Raw genomic sequence first — 27,141 nt, forward strand, 5'->3', positions numbered from 1 at the left:
AATGAACATCAATGTTATACTTTTTTCAGTGCAAAGTAGCAAAGCCCAGAAGACTTCTGTAGCCGAGACATAGACCTTTTTAATTATATAAGAAGGCAATGGAGTCCCCATTATATCTTTGTTATCAGTGCTTCTCATTATCATAAAACCTGAATATTTCTTTGTCACTCTGAACTCACTTTTGTTGTTTCTGCCACTTATTAATTGAACCAAATGACTCTTTGCACTGGAGGAAGCTTTTAATATTTCTGTGTCTGGGTGGGATAGCAGTACAGTATTGAGCCCTTCTGTCTGACAATTCCAAAAACTGCGCTTTTAAATATCTGTGAGGAGTTTGTATGTTCTGCTAGTGGTAGTTTAATATTATCATTTCCTTCATCATCCCCAAGAATTGCATGTTTAGTGAACTGGTGACCTTAAAGTGGTCCAATATGTGTGGCAGTGCCCTACATGCCAGGATGGTTCCCTGATGATAACAGACATTCTAGGTTTAGGAAATGTCTGGAAGTAAACTATATTCAAGCAAGTGCTTAGCATAACAGTTTTGAGTCTGGCTCCACATGCGGGACATGCCACAAAATCATTCAGTAGTTGAAGATTTATTCAGCTGCTGTGCTCCTTCACAGCATTCATATCGAACTCCTGTGTGACCTTGCAGGAGCCGAGACAGAGATTATTTTCTCCATTTCAGCGTCTTGCTTGTCACTAGTATGTAGACATGTCTTAGGGCCTTAAAATAGGAGAGCTAAACGTAGCAGCCTCATTCGAAGAATTTCGTGACATTTACTACTCAGAAGAGGAAAGGGTGGTGTTTAAGAAAATATCATTTCCAGTAGACTGACTTAGTCTGAAAATGAACTGTCTCCAGAAGATAGAGAAAATTAACCACAACTACAACACAAAATTAAACCACATGATATTTCATTTCTGTACAGCCATTTAAAATGTGTAACAATTTTTTAATGTGTCAAGTGCAAGAATAAGGAATGTGATTTCTGCTGCTGGGCATACTTTTGTCAGCCCTTTTTTCAGCACAATGCCACCCTTGCTAGTAAGCCAGCATTTTGTGGTAATGCCAGTGTTATTTTAGAAGTACTGGGGAAATAACTTTAATCTTATATTATACCCATTGGATATTTGAAAAGCCAGCCAGTGTTAAGTAGAAGAGGTAAGGTGCATACAGATACTGAAACAACTGATTGTGGCCCATCCTACTACACAACCTCACCGGATATTTTTTGAAATGGAATGTGAACCCTACCACAAAGATTGCTAAGAAAAGGCTTTAAATTCCTTCCAAGAAGAGAACATATATGTCACATCCATGTGAATTGTTGGCTTCTGAAAATAAATAAATAAATAAGCCTGAGTTATCCAGCGCAATACATGGGAACACGTCTGATCTTCTGCTGTGAAGCTGCCTGATGTTCATGGTGTGGTTTTGCTGTGAGAACTGCAGTTTCCTCATACAATCCAAAGTACAGTGCAGATTTGATAAACTCGAATGCCTTCATGTAAGTAAGTGTCCCACACTGTATGATGGCATGTGTGATTGTGCCTTGCGGAGGACTTTTCTGGTTCCTTCTTTTCACCTGTTACTTCTGACAAACATTTTGACTCCCCAACCTTAAAGGAAGGCCAGAGAATTAAAAAGGAGCACAGAAAAATCAAAGTTGTTCAACACATGCGCTGTTTATTATCACCAAGTTATAGTGTAACCATATTTATTCCAGGTTTTGAAATTTAAAAGGGCACATACATTTTTTTTATTCTTTGGTGTTATACCTTTAACAGCCCTTGTCGTAGCCATTATGTGCAGCAGCTTTGCTAAAGTTCTTACCCACTTGATCAAACACAGCAGAGGTTGACTGTCCTACTTTAAATTTTACAGGAAATAGTGAGTTTTTAATATGATGTGGGTTAATTTTTTTTACATCTGCTTCTGTTTGGGATGTGAGGCACTTTGTGCATTTTGTTTGACCAATGCTGTCTCAGTGAGCAAAGGGTTAATTCAAACTCATGACACAAATACTACTTACAACTAATAATATCCTTTCTTAATTAGCCTAACACTAGCCTTGCTTGCAATAAATGAAGAAAAAAATGTGAAATTTTTGGTTAATCAATTATTCTCAAAACCTCTTACTCTAATCCCAGGTCTCGGTGGGCAGGAGCTTAACCCAGCAGCACTGGGTACAAGGTAGGAAGCAGCCTTGGACTCTTTCAGCAATTGAATACATTTTGAAAACTTTGCAAATTTGTAGAATATAGTGATGATTTTTGGTTGGCTAGAGAGGCTTTGGTATGCTTTAGATCACTCCAGCCCTGCCTCTCAAATTGGGTGACACCTGTTGTCGCTCTGCAGCAATGTTTCTTAAAAGTTCTTCTTAAAACACACCTTTATCCCTCTTAGTATCTTAGTCAGAGACAACCATCATTTTGACCGTCAGAGCGGTCCCCTTGTAGTATCACCGTCAACCATCATAGTGGAGGAATGTCGATTGCTTACACCACCCACAGCAATTGAGACACTTCTCAAACCGTCCATGACCCCTTCCCATTGAATTTAACAGTGAGTTGTGACCCAAAAGTTGGGAAGTTAACAGTTTTTCTTAAACTTTCTTTTTCTTGCAACCCATTCCTCCCCCTCTTAGAGTCTTCGAGAGGACAGTTAGATCGGTTATGACATTCATAGCAAGGGGGAAGGTGATTCCCCTTGGACAACTGCCACAAACATTCATAACGGAGGGGGAGGCCCCTTTGTAGGATCTCCACCAACATTAATATCAGGAGGGAATCCCCCTTGGAGAATCGCCCCAAAAGTCAACAGTCTTTTCAGTTTAATACAGCGGTGAGATGCGACCCTATATAATGCAAAAGACAGCAACCCACGACCCAAAATGGAAAGAAACATGCTCTAGAGTGAGCTTGATGAAATGTCTGAATAGTTTGTTTTCTTTCGCCAAACTGTATATCAAGAAATCCTGGGTTCTGTTTATTTAATTTTTGATGTTTATGTTCACTATATTTTTTTTGCACATCAGGTATAATTTGGATCCATGCGTGTAATGGTTTTTATATAGCGTATCAGTTTAACATTGTAACAGCACAGAACAGAAACACCTGACATTATGAATTCATAGCTAACAAATAATGCAGGTTTAGTTTATATAGTGTTTAGTGCATATCTGAAAAACAGCCCAGAAGACAGGAATTCCAGATAATGCCATGTTTACATACTCATCAACCTTGTAATTATTTATTAGATAAATGAGGCATGGACCAGCATTATGAGTTTTTAACTTGCTTTAGTTATAGTTGTTGGATTCTTCCCTAAATTTTCTTGTATTACAGAATACTGGGTGTATATTCCTTACTCTAGCAATGTTTTTTTTTTTTTTTCCAACTATTGTCGAACACTTTGTCTAAAATAAAGTCATTTGGAAAGCACAGTTTGTGAAAGACAATTAACGTATTCTATCCAGAGTTATTTACTCCAGCTAATGTACATATACCAGTAATTATTTTTATTTTGCTGTTAATTTACTAACCTCATACTGTAAATTATGTGACCTGGGTACATTTTATTCTATGTATTTAATATTTTTTTATAATTATACATATCCAGAGCCTTAATAGAGCTGTCAGTGACAGCATGTTTGTTGTTATGCAGATGAGGCTTGTTTCCTGTGATTCTTATTCAGTCTGTACTTGTTTTACAGGTGCCTGACCAGCTACTGTGGGATTTAATGTTAACTCTAGATTGTTTCAACTGAAAATGGAAACACTGGAGTCGGAGCTGACCTGCCCGATCTGCTTGGAATTGTTTGAAGACCCTCTCCTTCTGCCCTGTGCCCACAGCCTGTGTTTCAATTGTGCACATCGAATTCTTGTGTCTCACTGTTCTACCAACGAGCCAGTTGAGTCAATCTCTGCCTTCCAGTGTCCCACCTGCCGTTACGTCATTTCCCTCAACCATCGCGGGCTGGAGGGGCTTAAACGAAATGTGACCTTGCAGAACATTATTGACCGCTTTCAGAAGGCCTCTCTTAGCGGACCAAATTCGCCAAGCGAAAGCCGGCGTGAGCGATCCTTCAGTAGTCGAAGCAGCCCCGCCACCGCCATGTCACTAGATCGTGTCAGCTGTCAGTTTTGTGAGCAGGATCCTCCCCGTGAAGCTGTGAAGACTTGCGTAACCTGTGAGGTGTCCTACTGTGACCGGTGCCTTCGTGCCACCCACCCTAATAAGAAACCATTTACCAGCCATCGACTGGTTGAGCCTGTGCCAGATGCCCACTTGCGGGGACTCACGTGCTTGGAGCATGAAAATGAGAAAGTCAATATGTACTGCATTGTGGATGATCAGCTAATTTGTGCCTTGTGCAAGCTAGTGGGTCGCCATCGAGATCACCAGGTTTCTTCACTCAGTGAACGCTTTGACAGGCTCAAGGTAGGCCACACTATTTACTTAAATAAGTTGTGAAACTTATGTTGAAGTTTAATTCTGGTTTGCTGTATGTAATCAGTACATTGGATTTAAGTTTGCTTTCCCAAAACATATATATTTGTGATCGCAATCTTATTATCTTGGAGGTCACCTACCAGGTAACACATGTGGTTGGTCAGCCAATGAGCAAACTTTTGCCATATATATATATATATATATATATATATATATATATATATATATATATATATATATACATATATATACATATATATACATATATATATATACATATATATATATATATATATATATATATATATATATACATATACACACATACACTAGCTGTCCCCTGTGGGTCCGCTTGCGTAGCAGTGAAACAAACTTTAAAAATCAATAAACAAACAGGTACTGCTAGCTAAGTGAAGGCAAGGTACGCTCCAAAATGCAGAGGTACACCGACTCAAACGGAGGCTGGCATTTGAGTGAGAAGGGCCCTGTCCGGCTGTCCACTCCTAATATCGGCCTGCAGCCTGTGTCTCGGATTACAGCGAATATATTGCTCTTGCATGTGAACTTAAATTCTTAGCTCAATAAGAGAAGTTGCAAAATCAACTGGAATGTTCAAGCAAATTATAAAAAAAAAATGTGCTACATCCATTCATGTAGTTCTCTGGTGAAAAGCAGACATACATACAGACAGACAGATGTTGGATTCTATATATTGTGAATAAGGCGCTATATAAGCGCCCAACTCGGCACAGATTCACACTGAGGCATGTAAAAAGGGACAGAAATCTTTTATTTTTTCTTCACCTGTGGGGCACGTCTTCCCCGTGAACCCCACAGGTATCACAGTCCCAAATTACCTTAATATCCACTCCTCAATCCTTCCGCTGGCACCACCACTTCTCTCAAGTAACCTCGTCCACTTCCTCCAGATTCTGGTTAATGAGTGGTGGATGCTGGCCCTTTTATAGCCCACCCAGGAGTGCTTCAGGTGCTTAATCACCTGTGGCTAATAGCACCTCCAGGCGGGGCTGTAGAGATGTCCAGGTGGGCTCCGGGATCCATACAGCACCCCCTGGTGGCCATCCCAGATCCCCACAGGGTTGTGGAGAACTCCATCTCCCAGAAAACCCTGCGGGAAACTGAGGCGCCATCGTCAGCCAGGGAGGCTGCCACCAAGCATCCCGGGGAAGGTAGTGAGGAGCCCATGGCTGATCCCCCAGACCATATACAGCAGGGGCGTCCTGACTGGGCATGGGACCCGGCCGTCCATTACTAAATATATATATATTATATATATATGAATACACACACAGAAGGATAATATGTATACAATGTACCAAATAGATCATAAAAAAGAAATGGGAAAATCAATGTAACAAGCAGCAGTGTATAGTACTAAAATACCAAGGTTCCTTGGGTCAGGTTTTCAAAATCCAGACCGAGGCAGAACAAATGAACATCTTTGAAGATGCATTGTGTAGAATAATAATATACACTGTAAATTTAGAAATGGTGCACTGAACTGAAATCATTTGTACTTCAGAATTCTGTAAATCAGTAAATTGATTGTCTTGTACATTTAAAGTGAATCAAACTGACGTCTACCTTTTCTCCAACCTGAGCAACAGCTTCTAATATGAGTCATCTTAGCATTTTATTTTCTCAAAATTTTATCAGAATTTTATTACTGCTGTGGCTGCCTGAGGCCTCTAAGGAAAGGAAACTGTGGCTTTTAAGGAAACAGTGTTTTTTTTTTAAATTTATTTCTTTTTTTGCTTTTATGGATTGGATAAAATATAGTGGAAAATAAGAATTGAAATAAATGAGCTGTACTGAAAAGTCTCTAAAAAGTGAACAGGGCCTTCATTTAAAGTCCCATATTATTCTGGTACTGATGAAAGCTGCATTTTCTGTGATAGATCACCCGCTTAGAGCGGTGGAGCACCTTTACAAAGAAACTGGCCTAAAAATCTACTATAAAACCCTTTTTTTGTCTTCTCAGAGAGTTTTTCACAACATCTATGTATTTGCATTCTTTTGGCTGATTTATACTTCATGCTCAGAACACGTACGCGCACGCATTATAGGTGCCACGCGTTCCCAGTGTTCATTTGACGCGTCCTCTGAGCATGTCCTCAAAAATTAACTTGGTGCGTACGCGAGTTGCAGTACCAGCAAAAAGTTGGAGGACGCGGTTTGATCAAGTTGGAACGTGACGTCAGAGTCTCTGTTTACTATCATCATGTGACAAAAAGCAGCTCTGTGGACCCCACAGGATCGATGTGCGTGCTTCGATGCTTGATGAATGGTTTGATGTTGTGAAGCAAATGTCATAATGGTTTCACCACTCATGCACTACTAAACCTTCAGTCACTGTCATTTTAAGCATTTAATGGGAAGCCCACTCAGAAGGTTGATGAACCCTGAAACTGTATTATCCGGATTACACTGGACAATGAATGATTTGTTTCCTGAACACTTTTTGGTGTACCTTATGGACTCTGGCCTCCTGATCACAGAAATGTCTGTGATACAATGGCCTAGTTTTGTGATTTTTCATATCATAAGTATACATATTCAGTACCACACCTACTTCTGGATCATTTGTTGTGATCTAGAAGTAGTGCTACAAGTAATGCAGCTCAATTATACCCAATGCTATTGTATTCATTTGTGAAGAGAACAGCTGTTCAAAAGAGTCTCAATGCGTACATTAAAAAGAATTATCCATAAACATTTGGTTCCAGGGCAGAAGAGTGTGGCATGTAAGCCACTTGTTGATCCAACAGATATTTTTGCTTCCTCTTCATATAAAAGTTGGTCTGTTTAAAAATTTTGTGAAACCAACATGGAAATTAAAGGATTCTAATATTTGAGACCGATGTTTCCATGAATAACTGAGGTTAAGACTAAGATGCATTTTTGTAGCTCTGCGTATTAGAAACATCATCCATTACAATTGGTTCTTAGATTTGCTAGAGGGGCTAAAGGAGATCACATGGAAGGCTATCAAGAATGGTGCTGGGAATTTTTTGGCAACTACAGAACAACAGACTCTTTCAATGCTGGTTGACAAAATGCTTCAAGCAAGCAAAACTAAGAAGTGCAACATGTCATTTAAGATTAATTTTATGCATTCTCTCTTGGTCTTTGTCACTGACGGCACCAACATTAGCAGGGAAGAACATGGTGAGAGATTTCACCAAAGAGACAGTATCAGGGCAGGTGGAATTCATCCATTATGGGTGAGTATTTTTGGACACTGAAACAAGTAGCATCAGATGTTGAGTACAAATGAAAATTAGCAGCAAAACATTTTTAGCTAAATTGAACTATTGCAGTGTGTCAACATTAAACCTGCTAACTTCAACAAAAGTTAATTACTAAGTGATACTGTCTATCTGATATTATATTTGTGCTCAGCTGGAAGTTATCAGTCATAATCACCAAAAATGCGACAGGAAGCAAAATGTTTGAAAAAATTAGTCATTTAGTGATTAGCAGTAAAGGCTCAAAATCATCCTGAGTGGACTCTACTTATGCAGTAAGAGCTGCTTATAGTCCCAATATTTAGGGCTGACATCTTTTTCATATGCCTAGTCTAGGTGAATGCAAATATTTCTGAATTGAAGATTTTTAATGTACCTGGACAGGTGAATTCTGAAGGATGTTAGGCTTGTTTTTTTGTAGCACAATGAAATAAATTGCACATGAATTGTTAGACCAGAGTCTTTGGTTTTACTTGTATCATTTGACTTAAATGTAGGAATCGGGGTCATAACAGCTAGAAACCAAGAAACAAGTGTAAAATATTGTCAGGCACAGAACCGAAAAAAAAAACAAAAAAAGATCAGCCTTTTAGGCCTTCAGCAGTGTTTCAGGCATTCCTGTAAGGTAAAATCATCTCTTACGAAAAATGTGCTGTGAAGAACGGCTCCTCTAATGAAACCCAAGCATGCAAGCAAGAATACTTAATCTTATAGTAAGACCAGGCGACTGGCCCATTATTGCAATTAACAAAGCTATACATTGTGCCGTTCACAGGGTCTTATCCTGTCTCATTTTGACTTGGTTCAAGAAAGGCCAAATCCCCTGGCCTTTCAATGTATCTGCATCCACCCTCTCGTAGGGGAGTCATTTAACATGTAGCAGTTATCTTAAGTGTTACAATAGTTGTATGTCTTCTACTGGTTGCACAGTAGCATTCAGTCTTCAATAAGTATATTTATCAGATTAATTATTGATATTATACTGGATTATTTTTGCCAAGATTTAACAAAAGGATCTTTCTATCCCTTACACTCTGCATTTTGCATCCCATGAATGCTAGTGCTCTCATTATATCATTATATGATATAAAAGATTTCCATGAGGCAGCACGGTGGCGTAGTGGTAGCGCTGCTGCCTCGTAGTTAGCAGACTCAGGTTTGCTTCTCGTGTCCTTCCTGCGTAGAGTTTGCATGTTCTCCCCGTGTCTGCGTGGGTTTCCTCCCACAGTCCAAAGATATGCAGGTTAGGTGCATTGGCGATCCTAAATTGTCCCTAGTGTGTGCTTGGTGTGTGTGTGCCCTGTGGTGGGCTGGCCCCCTGCCCAGGTATTGTTTCCTACCTTGCACTCTGTGTTGGCTGGGATTGACTCCATCAGACCCCCGTGACCCTGTAGTTAGGATATAATGGGTTGGATAATGGATGGATGGATGGATTTCCATGTGCTGCATACAATTGTTTATGGACTATACAGTATATAAATCTATAAACCATGCTAATATCTCAAAGAACAAAAGAGTATATTGCATTATGATATTAACATGGTCTTCTTTTGCAGCCTTGAAGCACAGATAACACAGACAATTGGCTTGGATGAATCTAGGTGGCAAAGGGTGAAAAATACGGTAGCAAGGTTGTGCCATGGCAATGGAATACATGAATATATATAAAGTACCATATGGTTGCATTATTGATAAAAGATGTATTTTGGATTTGAACCGTGATGACCCCTAATGAGGTAGAGACATACAATTTGAGGATGAGGGTAAAAAGAGGAGACTGTAATTCTCTCTCCACCCTCATTCATTGTGAAATCAGGGTGCTACATTTGGTAGCTGAATAATGCAATAGCATTCTAGCAGGTTGCTGGTGATTATGCTGTTAAGGAAATTAAAACCTTACCACCCAGCAAACTATAACTCAGTTACAAAATTGAAGTCACAGCTGAGAGAACAGTAACAGTTTGTTGGAAGATAAGCTGTTAGGTGTTTTAATTAGGTGTTTTAATTATATCTGTGTTTAAAAATGTGATTTGAAGCAAAATGCTTTGGACAGGATTTTGTAAATTCCATTCCCTACCCCCAAATTGTGTCACTTTTCCCGGCTTTCAGACACCTTTGCAGTAGAGGTAGTGGAGGTGTTGCTCCCAAGCCTGTCTTAGCCAATTATGTGAAGTGACAGTCAGTTGCAGCAGGAAACAGCACCATATGTGAATTCACACAGCAAAAAACTTTTTGCTTTTTGATCCATCCTGAGAAAATGAAGCCAGATATTTCCAGTGCTTCTGGTGGTCAGTAGTGCTACTCACATTTTGCGGTAGCTGAAAGGCATGTTTGTTTGAAGGATTAAGTTACACTTGTAAGCAGCCCTAGAAAGACTATGACGCATGACAGGGTGGAGTGGCAAACATTTTACAGATTTTTTTTATTCTGTTTAATGTACAAAAGGTCTTTTCACAGCATCAGTGGGCTATGGTATTTTTGTGCGTGGGAACAAGGCATCTTATGCTGTTTAATCCCAGGTGCTGACTTTAGAGTAAACTGCTAGAGGTGAGCAGGTCCAGGCATGGTTCAGGGAGTCTGAGAGCACTGAGATTTCCAAAATCTGTACTTATAGTCTACATTACACTGTTTTTCTGTCACTATTCATATACAGTATTGAATATACTGATATTAATTTTGATGTTGTAGCTGAAAATGTAACTAAGATTGCATCTGGATTTTTGGAGGGGTCTTTCTTTTTATGTTAAGGTGTGCTTCTACTCTGGAATATCCTAGGAAATTTACAGATACGTATACAAAAATGGCAAGTTAGAGAGCAGCACTTTGCCTTTACCATCTGCATCATTGTTTTGGACTAAAATTAAATTCAGATTTGGACACCTCTGTGCAGTGTGCCTGTGTTTGAGCTTTTTTAGGCCTAGATTGTTATGATCACAGAAGATCAAAATGACTAGATGCGATCCGGAGATGAACCAGCAGGTTGGACAGATATACACAGAAAGACATGAAAGAAGTCTCTATAATAAAATCTTGTTTAAAGCACCATTCAGCTTCCTCTGTGCTAAAGAAATGAAATATTCCTCGCTTGGAGAATAGAACAGCAGCTAGGAGAGATAACCAGGAGGTCAGAAATACTGGAAGTCAGAAAGAGAATTGAACATTAAAGGCAAGAAACAAAGTAGAAATGCTTTCACTGTCTAATTTTAAATTTAATGTTGTACGGGTTGTGCAGATCCATAGCACCAAATGTAAAGCGACTGCAGACAACGTAATCTGTTGGCCTTCTCTCATGAAGGCATTTCACATGTCGATGTGGAATTGTTTGTGCAATGTTGATGGTACACCAGGTCGTGCTTTGTCGGTTACATTTATTCTTTCTGCTATAAACCTTTCTATCCATTCATAAACATTGTACTTGAGTTATGCTGTCTGCACTTCCGTACTTTGCTGACATCTTTCAGTGAACTCAGTGAAGTTTTGTTCCCTTTGCCCAAAGACGTCTCAGTACAGTGCTTTGTTCAACAGTCCATGTTTATTTGACCTTGGGTTCAACTAGACTCACAGCAGAATGCTGCATTGTGTGTGTTCAGACTACACATACTGTAAGCCATCTCAAACTTGTTGTATTGCATCAGGTTCTATCCATTGCGGTCACTGCATAATTTTCAAATTGTGTTTACTTTTTGATTTACCTGTACATGCAAGTCAGAACTTGCATTGAAAAATGTCAGTTAATGCTAAACTGACAAAAATGCATAATGCTGTATTACTGAATTTTACAGGAAACAGTTTTATATTTAAAATCACAAAACAAAAAACATTTAAACTAAAATGTGAACCACAGCTAAGTACATTTGAAGTTTTTGATAATGATCCCATACATCACACTAAACTACCACTAATTCACAATTGTTAGTTTGATGCGTTTGTTAGGCATGGGCTGTCTCTGCTGTGGAGTTGCCCAGAGTGCCACTTCACCCTCTCAGCAGCTATTCACCTTGAGACTGGGATATGTATTTAGGACCCTGGGAATTATAAGCACTGGGATCTACTACCAAGCCAAATGTTGACAAAACTGCTTACCGGTGGCTGCATTTATTTATGTTGCCAGTTACACATTAAAGCACAAAATGAATGAAAATGGTAACTAAGTACATATCGTAATAGGTGTCAGCATTAGTGATGCCGGCTATGTATTTATCTAAATCAAAGCTAGTTTCATTTTATCGTAAGTTAAAAAATTAAATGAAACATTTTGGGGTTTTATGCACTTGTTTATATATACAGAATTGACATCCATCCACCCCGCTATATCCTAACTACAGAGTCACGGGGTGTCTGTTGGAGCCAATCCCAGCCAACACAGGAAACAAACCCTGGGCAGGGCACCAGCCCACCACAGGGCACACACACACACTAGGGGCAAGTTAGAATCACCAGTGCACCTAACCTGCATGTCTTTGGACTGTGGGAGGAAACCCATGCAGACACAGGGAGAACATGCAAACTCCATGCAGGGAGGACCCGGGAAGCGAACCCGGATCTCATAACTGGGAGGCAGAAGTGCTACCCACTGCACCACCGTGCCACATAAGTTGACATCAAATCCAAAATTTAAAAAAAGGTTCCAGCATCATTATTACAAGAGAGATGATCTGAATTTGTTCAATAGTTATTATGAGTTTAGAGAGATTGGGTTGTCAAGGGTAGACGTGTTAATAATCGTGTCTTGTGAAGGACTAGGGGTGCTTTGAATATATTTCTTCCATACATAAGCTCTGGAGCCTAGAGGAACATGAAAATGGGTGGGAGAATTCCATTTATCTTAACAACACTTGGGTGTCCTTAGCTCTTTTCTTGGAGAAATTAATATGAATGACATGAACAGAGCATTGTTTTATGCATCAGTCACTCTGAGTCTACACATTGTGACAATTTTCTCTCCTTTCCAAAGTGACAAACTACTTCATACCTTAAATATTTCACAATCATGTAAAGAGCTCAGAAGGAGTTCAAATCCCCCTTAATTAAAGGCTAAGTGGCTCTGTGTCTGTCTGTGTGTCTGTCGGGTTGCAGTGTTTATGAAGGTGGCGTCTCACAAACATTTTTTGTAATAGAATGCACTGCATTTGTCATTTCAATGGATAACGCATTACAAACATTAATGCTGATTTTCCTAACCCCACACCAAGTGGCATATAAAACAGACAAGCATTGTATGGTGCACTGCAAACGTTAACGCTGAGGTCTGCATTGATCACTTAGATTTCACTGTCTTAGACGGGTAGCACAGCCATTTACTTATACATGAATAATTAGTCAGCACCATCTGTTTCAGACTGTGACTACCACATCCAAATTGTGTTTGTATCTCATGTCCTTATTGTTATCTCTTGCCATATCTCTTTTTGTCTCCTTTCCATTTGCCATAGATATATTTTACGTGGAAGACTTCTTTTGGATATATTGATTTACTCCCTATAGAGCATATCAACAAATCAATTATTAAAACTTAAATTGAACTCTTCCCTAGTAGAGGTAACAACACTCATTTATTATAATCAGGATACCTCATTAACAGGTGAGCAACTGACCACTCAAAAACAATGTATTATGGTTAACCCACCCTAGTTGGCCCATTGTCTACCACACTTGGTGCACTCCAGTTCATAAAAATAAGTGCACTCTTCATTTAAACATACAAGTGGAAACATACTCTTATGTAATCTTATTTTGTTTATTTTTCTTATAACTATTTCTTTGACATCTTGTAAAGCACTTTGAGCTATATCATGTGCATGAAAATATGCTGTAGAAATAAATTCTTCTTTTAAAATTATTTTGGACAGAATGATGTTTTCTGTAAAGGATGTTGGCCTGTTTTTATTTGAAAAGCCCACCTTCCCCCTTCAGAGCCAGCATCTTCTTCCAAATCACAATACAACTAGATGTACAAAACACACACTCCCTTAATTTAGCTTCTCCAGGTAAATAAACTGAGTGGGCTATTGAGGGAGAAAACTAACACAATAATGAAAAAAGTCAAATATACTCCATCCCAGAGCATCTGACCCCTATTGCAAGGTAACTGCATTGACAGCAGAAATCGTTACGCAGCACAATTGCTGTTGGTATAGTTCCATTTGTCACTTTGACCAGTAAAATGTCCGTCTGTGATGGCTGGTTTAGAGATTTTTTTGTTTTTTTGGACACGTGCCTTGCCGGCCCTCCTGATGGAGAATTCTGATGCTGATGCCAGGCTTTTGATTTTGGAGTGGCCTGTAGATAAGCTACCATTGAAAGGAGTCAGTGTGCATTCTTCATGACTCTGCATTCTCTGAAGCCACAGTACAGAACCGCTGTGCTGAATCAGGCCATACACAATGGTTTTCACAATCAAGATTACAGATAAAAACAAAAATCAGGATTTTATATATTTTTTTCTTTAATTCCATTTATATTGTACTTGTCAGCTTTTTTCACTTTTCTGAGAATATTTAATAAAAATACCATTGCATGCAAAATGCTCTGATCCCACTTATGTTTTAATTCCTTTCCATTCCGTATGCTTCCTTTGTTAAGTCAGGCACCTCCTAGTTTGTTTTAGCCTCAGGTTTATAGAGGTCATATTTGACTGTTAAAGAAAACAAAATAAAAGTCAGTGAAACAGAAGATGCACTATAAGCATGACTGCCTAGCCTTTTTTACCGTAACTTGAACTGATCAAAGTCGTGTACCTCAGCAGCTGCACAGTGACCCTTAACCCTGTTTCCACTAAAGTCAGCTTTCTTATGACATCCTATCAAAAATGCAACTGTAGCAACCTGTGCAATTTGTGTAGTAAACTTCATCCAGTTATGGAAAGAGTTGTGTTCACATCCTGTCACCATATTGAAGAAGCCCCTTATGTCAAGCAAGCAGGATTTTGTACAATATAAGAATTTTACCATATATGAAAAGCATACTAAGCTTTGCATGCAAAAAATGAAAGTGTTACTGGATGGGGCATAATGGTAGGCATTCAGGCAGCTGCAGTATTTATTAATTTGCTGATATTCCCGAATCAGACTCATAGAAACATTTAGAACAATGATATAAATATCTTCCATTGGATTATGCAGAAGTTGCAACAAGAGGATGTTAACATAAGTGCATTGGGAAGAATTTCTCCAAGCTTCAATTTCTGCTGCTTATTGGATATCTGAAAAAGTGCACATACCATAGCTCCCTGATCCTTATGGGTCTGGCTCACACCCCTGATCTCCGCTCTTCATTATGTCTAACTATGTTACTTACTTTTCTCCCTCTCTTTCTCTTTCATTTTCTGTAGCATGTTACGGGTTGGTGACAGAGCAGGAGTTTTAATAGAAAACATTGTGGCTCAGACTTAAAGGGAGAGTGTGTGTGGGAGTGTGCCACTGTAAAGCTGTGCAGCCACAGGGTGTCCCAATGGAGAAATTGGCTAATAGCTTACTCACATGCAAACACAATCAATTCAGCTGTTTTCCTCATTAATACTTTGCAAGTCGTTAAGTAAAGCACTGGCATTCACAAATGTAACAACTGTTTGAGCAAGATAGTCAAGAGATAAGGAAAAATGAGGAAGAAGAAGAGAAATAGAATGGAAAAGATTAACATGATTGGAAATAATGAAAAGCAGAGACCAGGGGCCTCATGTATAATGCCGTGCGTAGAACTCGCAGCCGCTTACGGCTGTGCTTACGCACAGAAAAATCCAGATGCAGGAATCTGTGCGTACTCCAACTTCCACGTTCTTCCGATACATAAATCCCGATCAGCGTGAAAACTAACGCTCGTGCACGCGCATTTTGTAACGCCCCAAATCCTCCCAGAATTACGCCTCTTTGAATATGCAAATCAATATAAATCGCCCTTAAGCGCAGCCTTCTGTGAAAAGACAATGGGAAAAGCACGGGGAAAATATAAGAATTTCAGCGAATACCAAGTGGAGGCAAAGGAAAAACATACTATTTGTTCAAATAAACCGAGGTATAATCAACAAAATGAAGTTGATCGAGTGACATAGCGTGTTGGAGAAACTTGAAAGCTCACATTCACAAAATCGCACAGTGCCGGAAATAAAAAAGAAGTCACATATCAAAGTTGCCGTGAAAAGAAGAGTTGTAAGCCCACTGTCTGAGTGTCATATGAAAGCTTATTAGGGTACAGAGAAAAAGGCACACGGTGGGGAAAAAGCACGAAATGTCAACTTTAATCTCGAATTTTCCACTTTAATCACGTAGTTTATTTTGTCATTTAGTAGAACATTATAAACTTCATCTTAAAATCGTTTAATTAACCAGTTTCTCAAAATTACATCGTAATTAAAGTAGCACGTTAAATGCTTTGTTTTGTATTTGATCTTCTACTCGTATGTGATCTATGTGTGTGAATCACTACTTGCTTCTTAAACTGGCTCTCTTCCTCCAACTGGACACAGAGTCCATTACATTTGTGATATTACAGCTCTCTGAATAACTAAAATACTGAGATGTATACGTGATGTCATTTTCATGATGATAGGAGCTAAAGCACATTATTAAACATGTGTTTCATGAGCCTCGTGCTCATGACAAGCATTTATCTTTTGTCGAAATTTGTCGCTGCGTTTTTAGCTGTGTTGTTATTTTCTCTTTCTGTTTTATATTCAATATATATTGGCGTGGCCGCCCCTAGAGTCCTTGCTTTTCTTTCCCCAAGTAACCAATCGCCATACAATCGGCTCTGTAATAGAAGTTAAGCCATCTGTAAGCTTAGCGCCGATTCTTCAAAACGTTTAAAGAACATTGAAATATCTTCGTAGTACATGTTTAATTATTCTATCCTTCACGACACTCCCAGTGAAGAATATAGATTATTTAAATGAAGTTAAAGTTTTATGTGTATAATTTAACAAACATATTTTGCTGCATTTCACCTTAAAAATGATATCGTCATCATATGTAAATACGCGCTTTATAAAGTGGCCCAGGTTGTGAGATATTATAACTGTAGTGCAAGTTTACAGTGGGGTGATTGTACTTATAAGTACAAACCGTTCTACAAGGAGCAATTGATTGAGTGCATTTAAAGTTCTTGGGATTAAACTGTTTCTGAACCGCGAGGTCCGTACAGGAAAGGCTTTAAAACGTTTTGCAGTGGCAGAGACAGCGTGTGCTTAATGCCGTATACCGATAATTCTCTTTCCGATCAGCTGCTGCTGTGATTCACACTCAGATACAGTGATATAAATACTCCGAGTGGTGCAGTGAGAGAAATATGGAAAAAGATGATCCGCTGTGGCAACTCCTAATGGGAGAGAAGAAGAAGAAGAAGAAGAAAAAACAATGCTAAAGCAGTTATGGTATTTGGAATACTATGGCTGTTCCCTGGACCATTATATTGTTACGAGTTAATTACAATCAGATGCATTACTCTAATAAACAATATGTGGTTAGTTTCTGTGTATTTATAAAGCTGCGTCATGAAAATAAGGAGTAATCACACAAGAACAGTACCATTGCTTTGACGCTGGGTGCCGCCAGTTTGCAAAACCGAGCGGAGAACTTGCGTACAAGGCATGAGGTACCGTGGAAAAGTGCGTGGCTTTACGCCAAGTGTAGGTTTTATACATCGCGATTTGAACGTGGAAAAGTTCTTACGCAACATTTCTGTGCGTACGCACCGTTTATACATGAGGCCCCAGGAGTGTAAGCCAGTACAGTGAACAGGAGGCAAGGTGATTGGGAGGTCTAGCAGTGAGCAAAAAGAATGGTGTTCTAGGGTAAGGTCACTTCTGTTGAGCTTAGCAGGAGCATTAGTGACTTCCTGTGGATGGCAAATCCTGCGGACGGTGGTGGGACAATGCAGCTGGGCTTTAGGCATCCCAGTGGGTTACCAACTGAGGTGGCAGGATGAAAGCCATAAAGAGATACCTGCGATTGCTGGTATCTCAGCCCTGCTGTGGAGACCCGATTGGTCAGCTAGGGAAACAAATGAGAAAGAAGTACTGAGGCTCACAGGAGAACAGAATAGAAGGGAGGAACCTGATTCTATTGATTTGAACATAGTCTTTATTTTATCGATTATAGAAATGTTGTAAGATTAAACACAGGAGAAATATGAAGTGTTGGGGCACCTGGGAGGAAAACCCTGTATATTAAAAAAAAAAAAAACGATAAAAAATATTAGGAATAGACAAATGAACAGATTAAACTGTGTCAAGATGGTAGTGGGAACCCTAGAGGGGAAGCCAGACTGGAAGTGGTGGGTCCAGAAAACAGTGACACTGAAGTGATGTTACTGGTACTGCCAGTCCTCAGATCTGTAGAGAGAGGATGAGAAACATTAGGTAAAAGTGCCAACCCTTGACTGTGGATGAAATGTCCGTTAGATAATATATACTAGACATTAAACCTATTACAATAACGGGCACTAGAACAGTAGTGCATAAACATTAGTAGGAACAGTCTATATTAAATTGCAAGGGACCTTGACCTCATTCTGTTTGTTGTCTTAATTTTTTTTTGTCAAAACTATTTTTGCAAGAAGCCTAAAGTAAAATAATAATAAAAATAAAACAGAAACGTATATGACAATGCAGTAAGTATAATTAATATTGCCTTAGTGTAAAACTAAGATATTTATGAAAAAATTTTCTATTTTTTTTACCTCATGAAATGTTTCTATAAAATTTAATTATAGACAACATTTCTTGTAAATATTTTGTCTGATTTTGGCAACAGTTTGCGTTGTTCAGGACCATCTACAACCTTGACAACAACATCTGGAAAACTTCTGACTCTTGATAAAGTAACTTATAACTGACCGTGGCTGAATACTAGTTCTGGCAAAAAAATGCCAACTTTTTCTAAGGTTTGCTCTTCTGAGTCTTTCTCTTTTAGCATTTTTCTGACGCTCATTTTCTTTTTCTTCAATCAATCTATTTGCTCGTATTTTTCTTTGTCTTTCAGCCTTTCTTTAGTTGATGTTTACTTGTTGTGCTGACCGTTCTTCCAGGAGATGTTGCTTATATAGTATGTGATTGTTTGTGTCTTTTGTCCTATTTGATGTGTCGTTTTTTTTTGGGTGGCATGTTGTTAGTAGATACGTCCGTAATATTTTCTCTTACAGTAATACTGGTTTGTATTTCCGTAAAATGCCTGTAATTTTCTCTGACAGTAATACTGGCTTTGATGTCCGTAATATGACTTTAATTTTCTGTCACAACAGTGGGCAATCAGCAGAGTGTCCCCAGCAACTGATGTAATGTGTGGCGTGCTGCTTATAATCGTACTTGTGGCGTCTCCCCAGCAAGTACTGTGCAGTTCCCCAGCAAGTATTTTAATCTGTGGTGGCGTGGAGCTGATTATTGTATGTGTGGCGTCTCCCCAGCAACTGATTTTATGCGTGCAGTCACGACTACCGAATCAGCACTCACCCAAGCAATGATGTCCTTCATTTGCTTATCATGCGCAGCCGTGGTTAGGCTATTCACTGTGTGCCCACCTTCCAGTGTGTGTGCGTCCACGGTGCTGTGCGCGTGAGTTGGGCACGGTGCGATGTGTGGCACGGCCCCGCGCATGCGCACTTCACCAGAAGACACACACACAGAGACCTGCACGCACACAGGGGTTTTATTAAAGAGGTTATATATATACACATATATATGTATGTGTATGTGTGTGTGTTTATATATATATATATATATATATATATATATATATATATATATATATATATATATATATATATATATGTATATATGCATATATATATGCATATACATATATATATATACAGTATATATATATATTATATATACATATACATATATACATATATACATATATATATATATATATATATACAAAGTGAATGCTGGCCCGGACACAGACAGACGGACAACATAGTTTCACCCAACACATCATTTATTTACAATATTTTCAAAGTCTACCGTGCTCACAAACCCCAGTGCCTCTTGCACCGATCCCCCAATGTCCAGGCCACACAGTCCTGTGCCTCTCTTTCTCCTGGCCGCCTCCAGTCCTCACTCCAGCTCTGTCGTCTTTCCTCCCGACTCTCGCCAATGACTGGAGGGAGGCGGCCCCTTATATACAGCTCCCGGATGAGCAACAGGTGTTCCCGGCATTCCTCCCTTGGCCACGCCCCAGCGTGGCGGAAGTGCCGGCTGTCCTCCCGGCAGCTCTCCGGGTTTCTACCAAAGTCTTCCCCCCAGCACTTCCTGGTGTGGCGGAAATGCTGGGCTCTCGGGATATTTAGGCAGCGGGGCGCCGCCTGGCGGTGGCCACTGGCCCCTACAGGGCTGGGCTTCCATGCCCCTTACCCGAGGCCACCAACATAACCAGGGCGGACACCCCATCGTGGTCTGGAGGAGGTACAGGCCCTCCTCCGGTCCTCCTGGGCGTCCCGGCCGGCTCCTGCCTCAGCCGGATGTGGCAGATGATGGTCTGGAAGTGGGGCGCCGCCTGGCAGTGTCCACGGGCCCCTACAGGGCTGGGCTTCCATGCCCTCTACCCGAGGCCACCAGCGTAACCAGGACGGACGCCCCCTCACGGTCTGGAGGAGGTACAAGCCCTCCTCTGGTCCACCTGGGCGTCCGGTGCCACAACGTATATAAAGAATGATTTTAACTCCTATAAATGAGCCCTGATTTTAAAAAATAAATGGATTATTGTTTCATTTAAAGACACTGCGCTGCACTTTATTTATTGGCCACTGTCTTGTCTGAATGATTTGGATGAAATGCCCTACACAATTTTTGTTTTGTGACTATCAACTTCCCAGGACCAGGAAAATGCCATGGGTGTCGGCACCAGGGGTGTCACAGACATTGCAATGAAGTAACAGCAATATCTGGGCAAGTGGAATCCGTCAGTGCTGGTCAGCTATTTATGGACTCTAAAACAACAACCATCAGATGCTGAGTACAAATGAAAATCAACAGCACATCATTTCTAGCTAAAAATGAACTAGTGCAATGCATTAGCAAGCGATTAAACATCCTACATTTAATTAAAGTTAATTTCATGTTATCATTTTTTGTTCAGATTGAAGTTGTCTATCATATTCACAAAAACTTTGTCAGGAAGTAAAATTTTTGAAGAATTTGTTGCCCAGTGTTTCTGGTATTGAGTCATGTCTTCCCAGACAACAATTAATAACTGTATAAAGTCTCCCCCAGGTTAAGTTTTATTTTAATGTTTGAATGTACTGTATTTAGTCCCTAAGAGTTTAGCTGTGCCCTGGGATGGATTGGTATTCCACTCAGAGTTGATTTCCTGCTTGGTTCTGAGTGATGATCGGATAGACTCCAACTTTTAACAACTCTGAATTGGATAATCAGGTTCAGTGGATTGGATGGATGGTGTTCAGGTCCAACAGAAAGCAGAGTTAAATGCCGATAATTGCTAAATTTTAATCCATTTTCTGATAGAAAATGTCCACCAAGGCTATATGTTCTGCTTAAACTTTTTTTTTGTATTGACTGTTAATTGCTGTCAGATGTTTATTTACCACAAATTATGCTTTCTGACTGCAGCAGTTTGTTTTCTTACTGTAATGTCGAATTTGTAATTTACTTAACCGATTTCTTGCTCACTCTAGACTACTGCGGAATAAGTGATCAAAAATGGAAAATGCAGCTCACTGCCTGAAAGGGTAGTGCCAAGTCCTTGTCAAATCGGTAAATCAAAAGTGTAAAGCATCATACAGTGCGCCAGAGAGCACACAAGTTCCAGCAGCATCTCCATGTACATGAAAGTCAGGCCAGTGGTTTAGTGAGAGGGGCGTGTGAACACACGTTTCATTTATGTCTGATATTGTATATAAACTCGTCCTCTGTTTGATTTATGCCTTTGATCTGGCTATTCCCATGGAAAGGATGAGAAACGTCTCTCTTTTGCCTGATGTTTTCATGACCTGAATAAAGATTGGGTATTCTTATCCCGTTGGCTTTATTTAAAAGACATAAAGACTTTTTTTTCTCGTTTCTGCTTTTCTATTTTTATATTAAAAGAAAGACTGTTTTGTCAGGCTGTTGATGAAATCATCCTTGGCTTTACCAGGTGGTATAAACTATTGAAAGGGAATTTTAGGTATAAAATGATAGTTGAAAAATTAAAGGTGGTACAAGCAGTACAGTATGGGATGAGTTCATTAATGATCCTCAAAGCATTCCACATAACCTTTGTGTTGTACCTTTGATACTTTCCTTGTTCTCCAGCTTTGTTATATATACTGAAATATAAATGTTGTATTAATTAATTAACAATGAGCAGACAGTTAGGAGGCTCTGTGAAATTCATATTTAACAACTATCAATCATAACTGATATATTTTACTTATATTTACCACTTGGAATGCCTTTGGGGCATTTTTATGCAATTGGAAAGGCTGTTAATTTCAAAAACAGACAGGCAGCAGTTTTAGTTAAAACCATTGAAAGGCAATCACACAAAACCTCATTTTCTGTACCTAACATTTTGACCCCTAAAAATTAAATTTCACTCGTATCAGCTACTTTTCCATCCTGCCACAACTCAAGAATAAATGGTTTTTTGGTTGCTGCGGCTCTTATAGCAGTGAATTTCCTGATATTCAAAGTGTCCTTTACCAGGATGTAGAAAGACAAGCAAATCAGATTTTTTTTATTTGCTAGCTGAATTCTATCCTGTTTAGTAAAACCTCTTGAGCATGTATGACTTGGATTCATAATGAGACATTTAGCTTGATTTCAGTTTGACCTTTTCTTCTCCTTGAAATATACCATTTATCCATGTGCTTAAACTGTTCACTGAATTCAATTTTCTATTTTTGTCCTTGTTTCTGCTGATTAACACAGAAATCCATACGGAAGGAATTTACAGAAGAAAATTATGTATTCTTCTACATTTCTTTACATGATAAATCTGATAATAGAGGATACTGTTGTTCTTGTGCCTGCTCTGTAATGTAAGGAACCAAAAACTAGACATTTATGTAAATAGCCCAATAAATACATGGAGGTTATTAAACTGACATATTCTTTTTTTTTTATAGTCAGGTGTTTAAGAATGACAGATATTTCTCTACATAGCCCCTCCCAACACCCTTTCCAGTGGCCCTAAAGTATTTGGACAAATAAAATCATAAATATAAAGATCATTTTCAATATTTAGTTAAAAGTGCTACCCAGTCAATGACTGCCTGAAGTCTGGAGTCCATGGCCTTCTCCAAGTGCTGGGTTTCCACCCCAGTGATGCTTTGCCAGGTCTTTACTGTAGCTGTCTTCAGTTGCTGCTTGTTCGTTGGACTTTCTGCCATCAGTTTTGTCTTCAGCAAGTGAAATGTGTGTTCAATTAGGTTGAAGTCAATTGATTGTGCCAAGTGATTCCCACTGTTTCCCTGTAACTCCAGAGTCCTATGATCAGATCCTGCATATGTACAATTTTCTTATTCTCCCACCTGCCCATGTGGGTTTCCTGTAGATCCTGCAGTTTCCTCTCACATAGCACAAGTGAGTGTTGCAGTGGGTATGTAGGTGAGTGTCCAGAGTGATGGATTGGTGCCCAGTGTAGGGTCACTTCCTGCCTTACAATTGTACTGCCTGGACTGGCCCCAGCAATCCTTTGTTGGTGTGAAATGGAAAGAACATATTAAAAAAAATAAAGTTTAGAGTTAAACCAAATGGCCTAAATCAAACAAGTTCTGATTAGATTAGATAGCTTCCATATTCATCCACCTCCTGGTGCCACGATACAGGAGTATGTCTCACCTCCTATTCTGTATCGCTCCCAGTCTACAACTCCTTGACCTTGCTGCATTTGCTTTTGCCTTGTCTCACCACCTGTCCTCTTTCCTGAGTCAGGGACATTTCTATAAGTTCAAATGTCCAGCAGTTTAAAGCGTTCTCTTGGGTTCCTCAAGCTATATACCCTGAAGTCCTCATTCTTACAACACAAGGCAGATTGCCCGATTTTGTTTATAAATCGGAAAGACCAACAATCCCAGGATTTTCAGGTTTACCTGTTCCAATCCCAAGTCATGGGAAAACAGTGCAAATTTCTTCAGTTCTTAGTGTTCAGTGGTGCTGCGTCTACCCACACTGGCGTGTGGAGTGGAGTTCCAGCAGCTAGCGTGAGTTTCTCTCTCTCTCTCTCCCTCCCTCTCCATATTGCACCTGTCTGCTTATTGCCACTTCTCAGTAATCTGCTTGCCAGTGGGGTACCTCTTTTTATAAAATTGTTATACTTTTAAATCCCTAAGTAAATCGGCCAGTTTTAATTTTATTTACCATCACAGGTGGTGTTTAAGGTGGGCCGGATTCACTATGTTACTAAAACAAATTTGCAATAATGGGTTGGTTTTTCCCTCAAAATTTTTTTAAGGGCATAGCTAAAGTAACTATGATAATCATCAAAAAATACAACCGTTTAATATATCCTACCTGAACCACTCGTTCCTGCACGCTATCTAGCCTTAAAACAGAGAAACATTCTGTACTAAATACTGTACATTACAGATTAGTTTACTGTTTCAGATTTAGCTTGAGAGATGTCAGTTCAGGTTGTATATTTTGTAATCAGTATTTTTCTCTTCTACGTGTCAAATAGCCCACTCCTGTCAGCAAAAATGGTCCCCAAGCAGTCTGTTCGAGCAACTGACTGAGCTTATGGTTGAATGTGCTGGCTATACAAGCAGTTGTGCGATGGTCTGATCAAACATCAATGATGTGTCATGCAGACCTCATGACAAAATATTTAATAAACAAAAATGTCTTTTTGGTGAAGTAAATAAAACATTAAATATGCTCTAACTTTCCATCAAGCCATCCATTTTCTAAACATGTTAATCCGGAGAAGGGATGCAGGAAAGCAGGAACCTAACCCAGCAAGCATCAGATGAAAGGCTGGAACAATCCCTGGAGAGGGTGTTTGTCCATCGTAGGGTCAACACATTGGGGGCCAATTTAGCATCCACCTACTTCACACGTCTTTCAAAACATGGCCTGAGTTGCCTCGAAAGCTTGCATATTGTAATCTTTTTCATTAGCCAATAAAAGGTGTCATTTTGCTTGATTTCTCAAAACGTAACGTATTCTTAGGACACCTGAATATTGTGCCATGCATACATTTTCTGACTTGTTTATAAATAAGGAAATGTCAGACAATAAGTAGACCAAAAATGTTTCCTTCTATTTCAATATCATTAACAGAACTTGCATACTTTTTCATTAAAGTTTTAAATGTATTAAAGTAAGAGGTTTAGGTTACATTGTAATGTTATATTCTGATTTAATTTATATGATGTCAATATGTATTAGTACGGTTGTGACTTTTAAAGAAAATACTGTTATTTTTATGATTCTTATGACCCCCCCAAGCCTAAATGTTAAACTCTGCCCATGCTTACCCGAGCAACAATTTCTAAATATTAATTTCAAATTAACTAGTAATATTGTACTTATAAAATTGTGCATTGTCTGTAGTTCCATTTAAAGGAATAATACATGCAAAAATATTTTGTTTATATGTTGTTTGCCCCATGAAGTTTGTAGTGGTGGCTGAAAAAAAATGTTATTCTCATGTTTTTATGTACAACAGGAAGAAAAAAGTTTGTGATTTAGTACACGAGTCACAATAGTGACCAATGCAGTACAATGGCAAGCAAAATTAAATGTGTCCATGGAAAAATAAAAATAAAATCTCATCTTATTCAGGTTGTATAATCCACATTTCAGTTTTCCAGTCGTATGCTCAAAATGTGCAAAACACATACTTTTTGGGAATTGTTTAGCGGTTACTTCTGGAAAAAGCTTTTCCTGTTTGCAGAAGTCTTTACCCCATGTAAAGGCCTATTTCAAGGCATTTTTCATATTGTGTGCAGTGACACTGAAATAAGTAAGTGAAGGAGCAGTAAAATAATACATAAATAAGGAAGACAAAAGCTGCAAAAACATACATTTCTTGACACATTTAATTATAATCGCATATCATTTCATTGTTATTTATTTATTGTCATATTTCACAATACATTTTTATTTTCATATTTATTTATTTCATTTTCCTTCATAGACTCCACAACCCATCACCCAGAAATGAGTAAAGCAGGTTAGGGAATCAAAAGCAAGAAGACATATATATGTGAAAAAAGAATATTATCAACTGAAGATGTCAGAAAAGGATGGAAGCTTCTCTAAAGGCTAGCTTGTAAAATGTTATTTATTTTCATACATTTACTTACCCTCCTCCTTTGCCTGGAGTTGCTTTGCCTGCCAGTTTTTGCTCTGGTTTCCTGTGCCCTTTTACAAGTGAAAGTAGATAGGATAAAGGAATTCATGGAGGATTGTCATCTCAGTAAGCTTGTTTGCACAGCTCTCTCCCCATTACGAACTAAGAGAATTACAAAGGCAGAACGTTTACTTAAGCATTAGAAAGCAATGTAATTAGCAGAAACTGTGCATATCAGAGGTCATCCAAATTGATTAATATTTATCTCTGAAAATCAGATAAGTCTTTTCAAAACCATTAAGGTTGCTAAATAATGTAGTTTAAAAAGATTCATTTTATACTGGAAAAAAGCTATCTACATTAAAAAGGTCAATGTACAGAGCTGCACTGTCACTGAGTCAGAGATTGGGAAAGATCAGCAATTTGCTCATTCTGTGTGATTTAAACCTGTAATACTGTGGGTACACCTTGTTACCTCAAGAGCGCACATCCTCTCCAAACAAAAGAGACAAATTCATTTTGGAAGACGTGTCAGGCCAGCAGGATGCACCAGTAAAAGCAATGTTGTAACAGACCAAAGAAAAAGGACTGCACTTTTGCAAATGAAATTCATTACTCTTTGATGTGTATTGTACCAGATTACTTCAGACAAAACTTTGTTTATATGTGGGTCATTTCAAACATGTAATATAAATACTTAATATGAGTAAGTTTTTATTTTATTTACAATTATCCACAGCAAGTTAGTTATTTATTTTGTACAATTTTAAAGTCAAAAAGAAACGCACTTTTAGAGTCATAGTCAGTGTAAGGGACCAACAGTTTTTTTGGTTGACTGTCACATAGAATTTGTCATGTCTGATTTACATATTCGCAATGATCTCTTTGTGCACTGAGGGCTATAATAAGGCAAATTCTGAGAAGGTAATGAGAGGTGGACAACAGAAATTTCAGGTTTAAACCAGAAAGCAAATTATCCAAACGCTGTATTGTAGGTGAATCATTAAAATCACAAAAAAGTGTGTTAGGGTGATTGTGACTCTAAATTGGCCAGTTGTAAGAGAGAGACAGAGTAGTCTGGGTGTGTGTGTGTCTGTGGTTGAGGTGTCGCTACACAAAACTTTTGACTTTGACTCCTCAATTTGTAAGTAGACTGTTATATTTACTATGTTGATTGAAA

General features: G+C 38.9%; 1 protein-coding gene across 6 annotated transcripts in view; it reads left to right on the top strand.

Moving 5' to 3' along the window:
• mid2 (midline 2) overlaps positions 1 to 27,141 on the top strand; it is an 846,826-nt gene that overhangs the window by 620,827 nt on the left and 198,858 nt on the right. For 5 of the 6 annotated variants that reach the window (XM_039765790.1, XM_039765792.1, XM_039765791.1 and 2 more), the window contains one exon: positions 3,723 to 4,450. In XM_039765790.1, the coding sequence (XP_039621724.1) occupies positions 3,779 to 4,450 (672 nt within the window). In that variant the 5' untranslated portion in view covers positions 3,723 to 3,778. Of the gene's footprint in view, positions 1 to 2,182; positions 2,201 to 3,722; positions 4,451 to 27,141 lie in introns of those variants that run through there. The other variant, XM_039765796.1, reaches the window with a different exon arrangement.

The sequence above is a fragment of the Polypterus senegalus genome, chromosome 10, assembly GCF_016835505.1.
Source record: "Polypterus senegalus isolate Bchr_013 chromosome 10, ASM1683550v1, whole genome shotgun sequence".
Lineage (NCBI taxonomy): Eukaryota > Metazoa > Chordata > Cladistia > Polypteriformes > Polypteridae > Polypterus > Polypterus senegalus.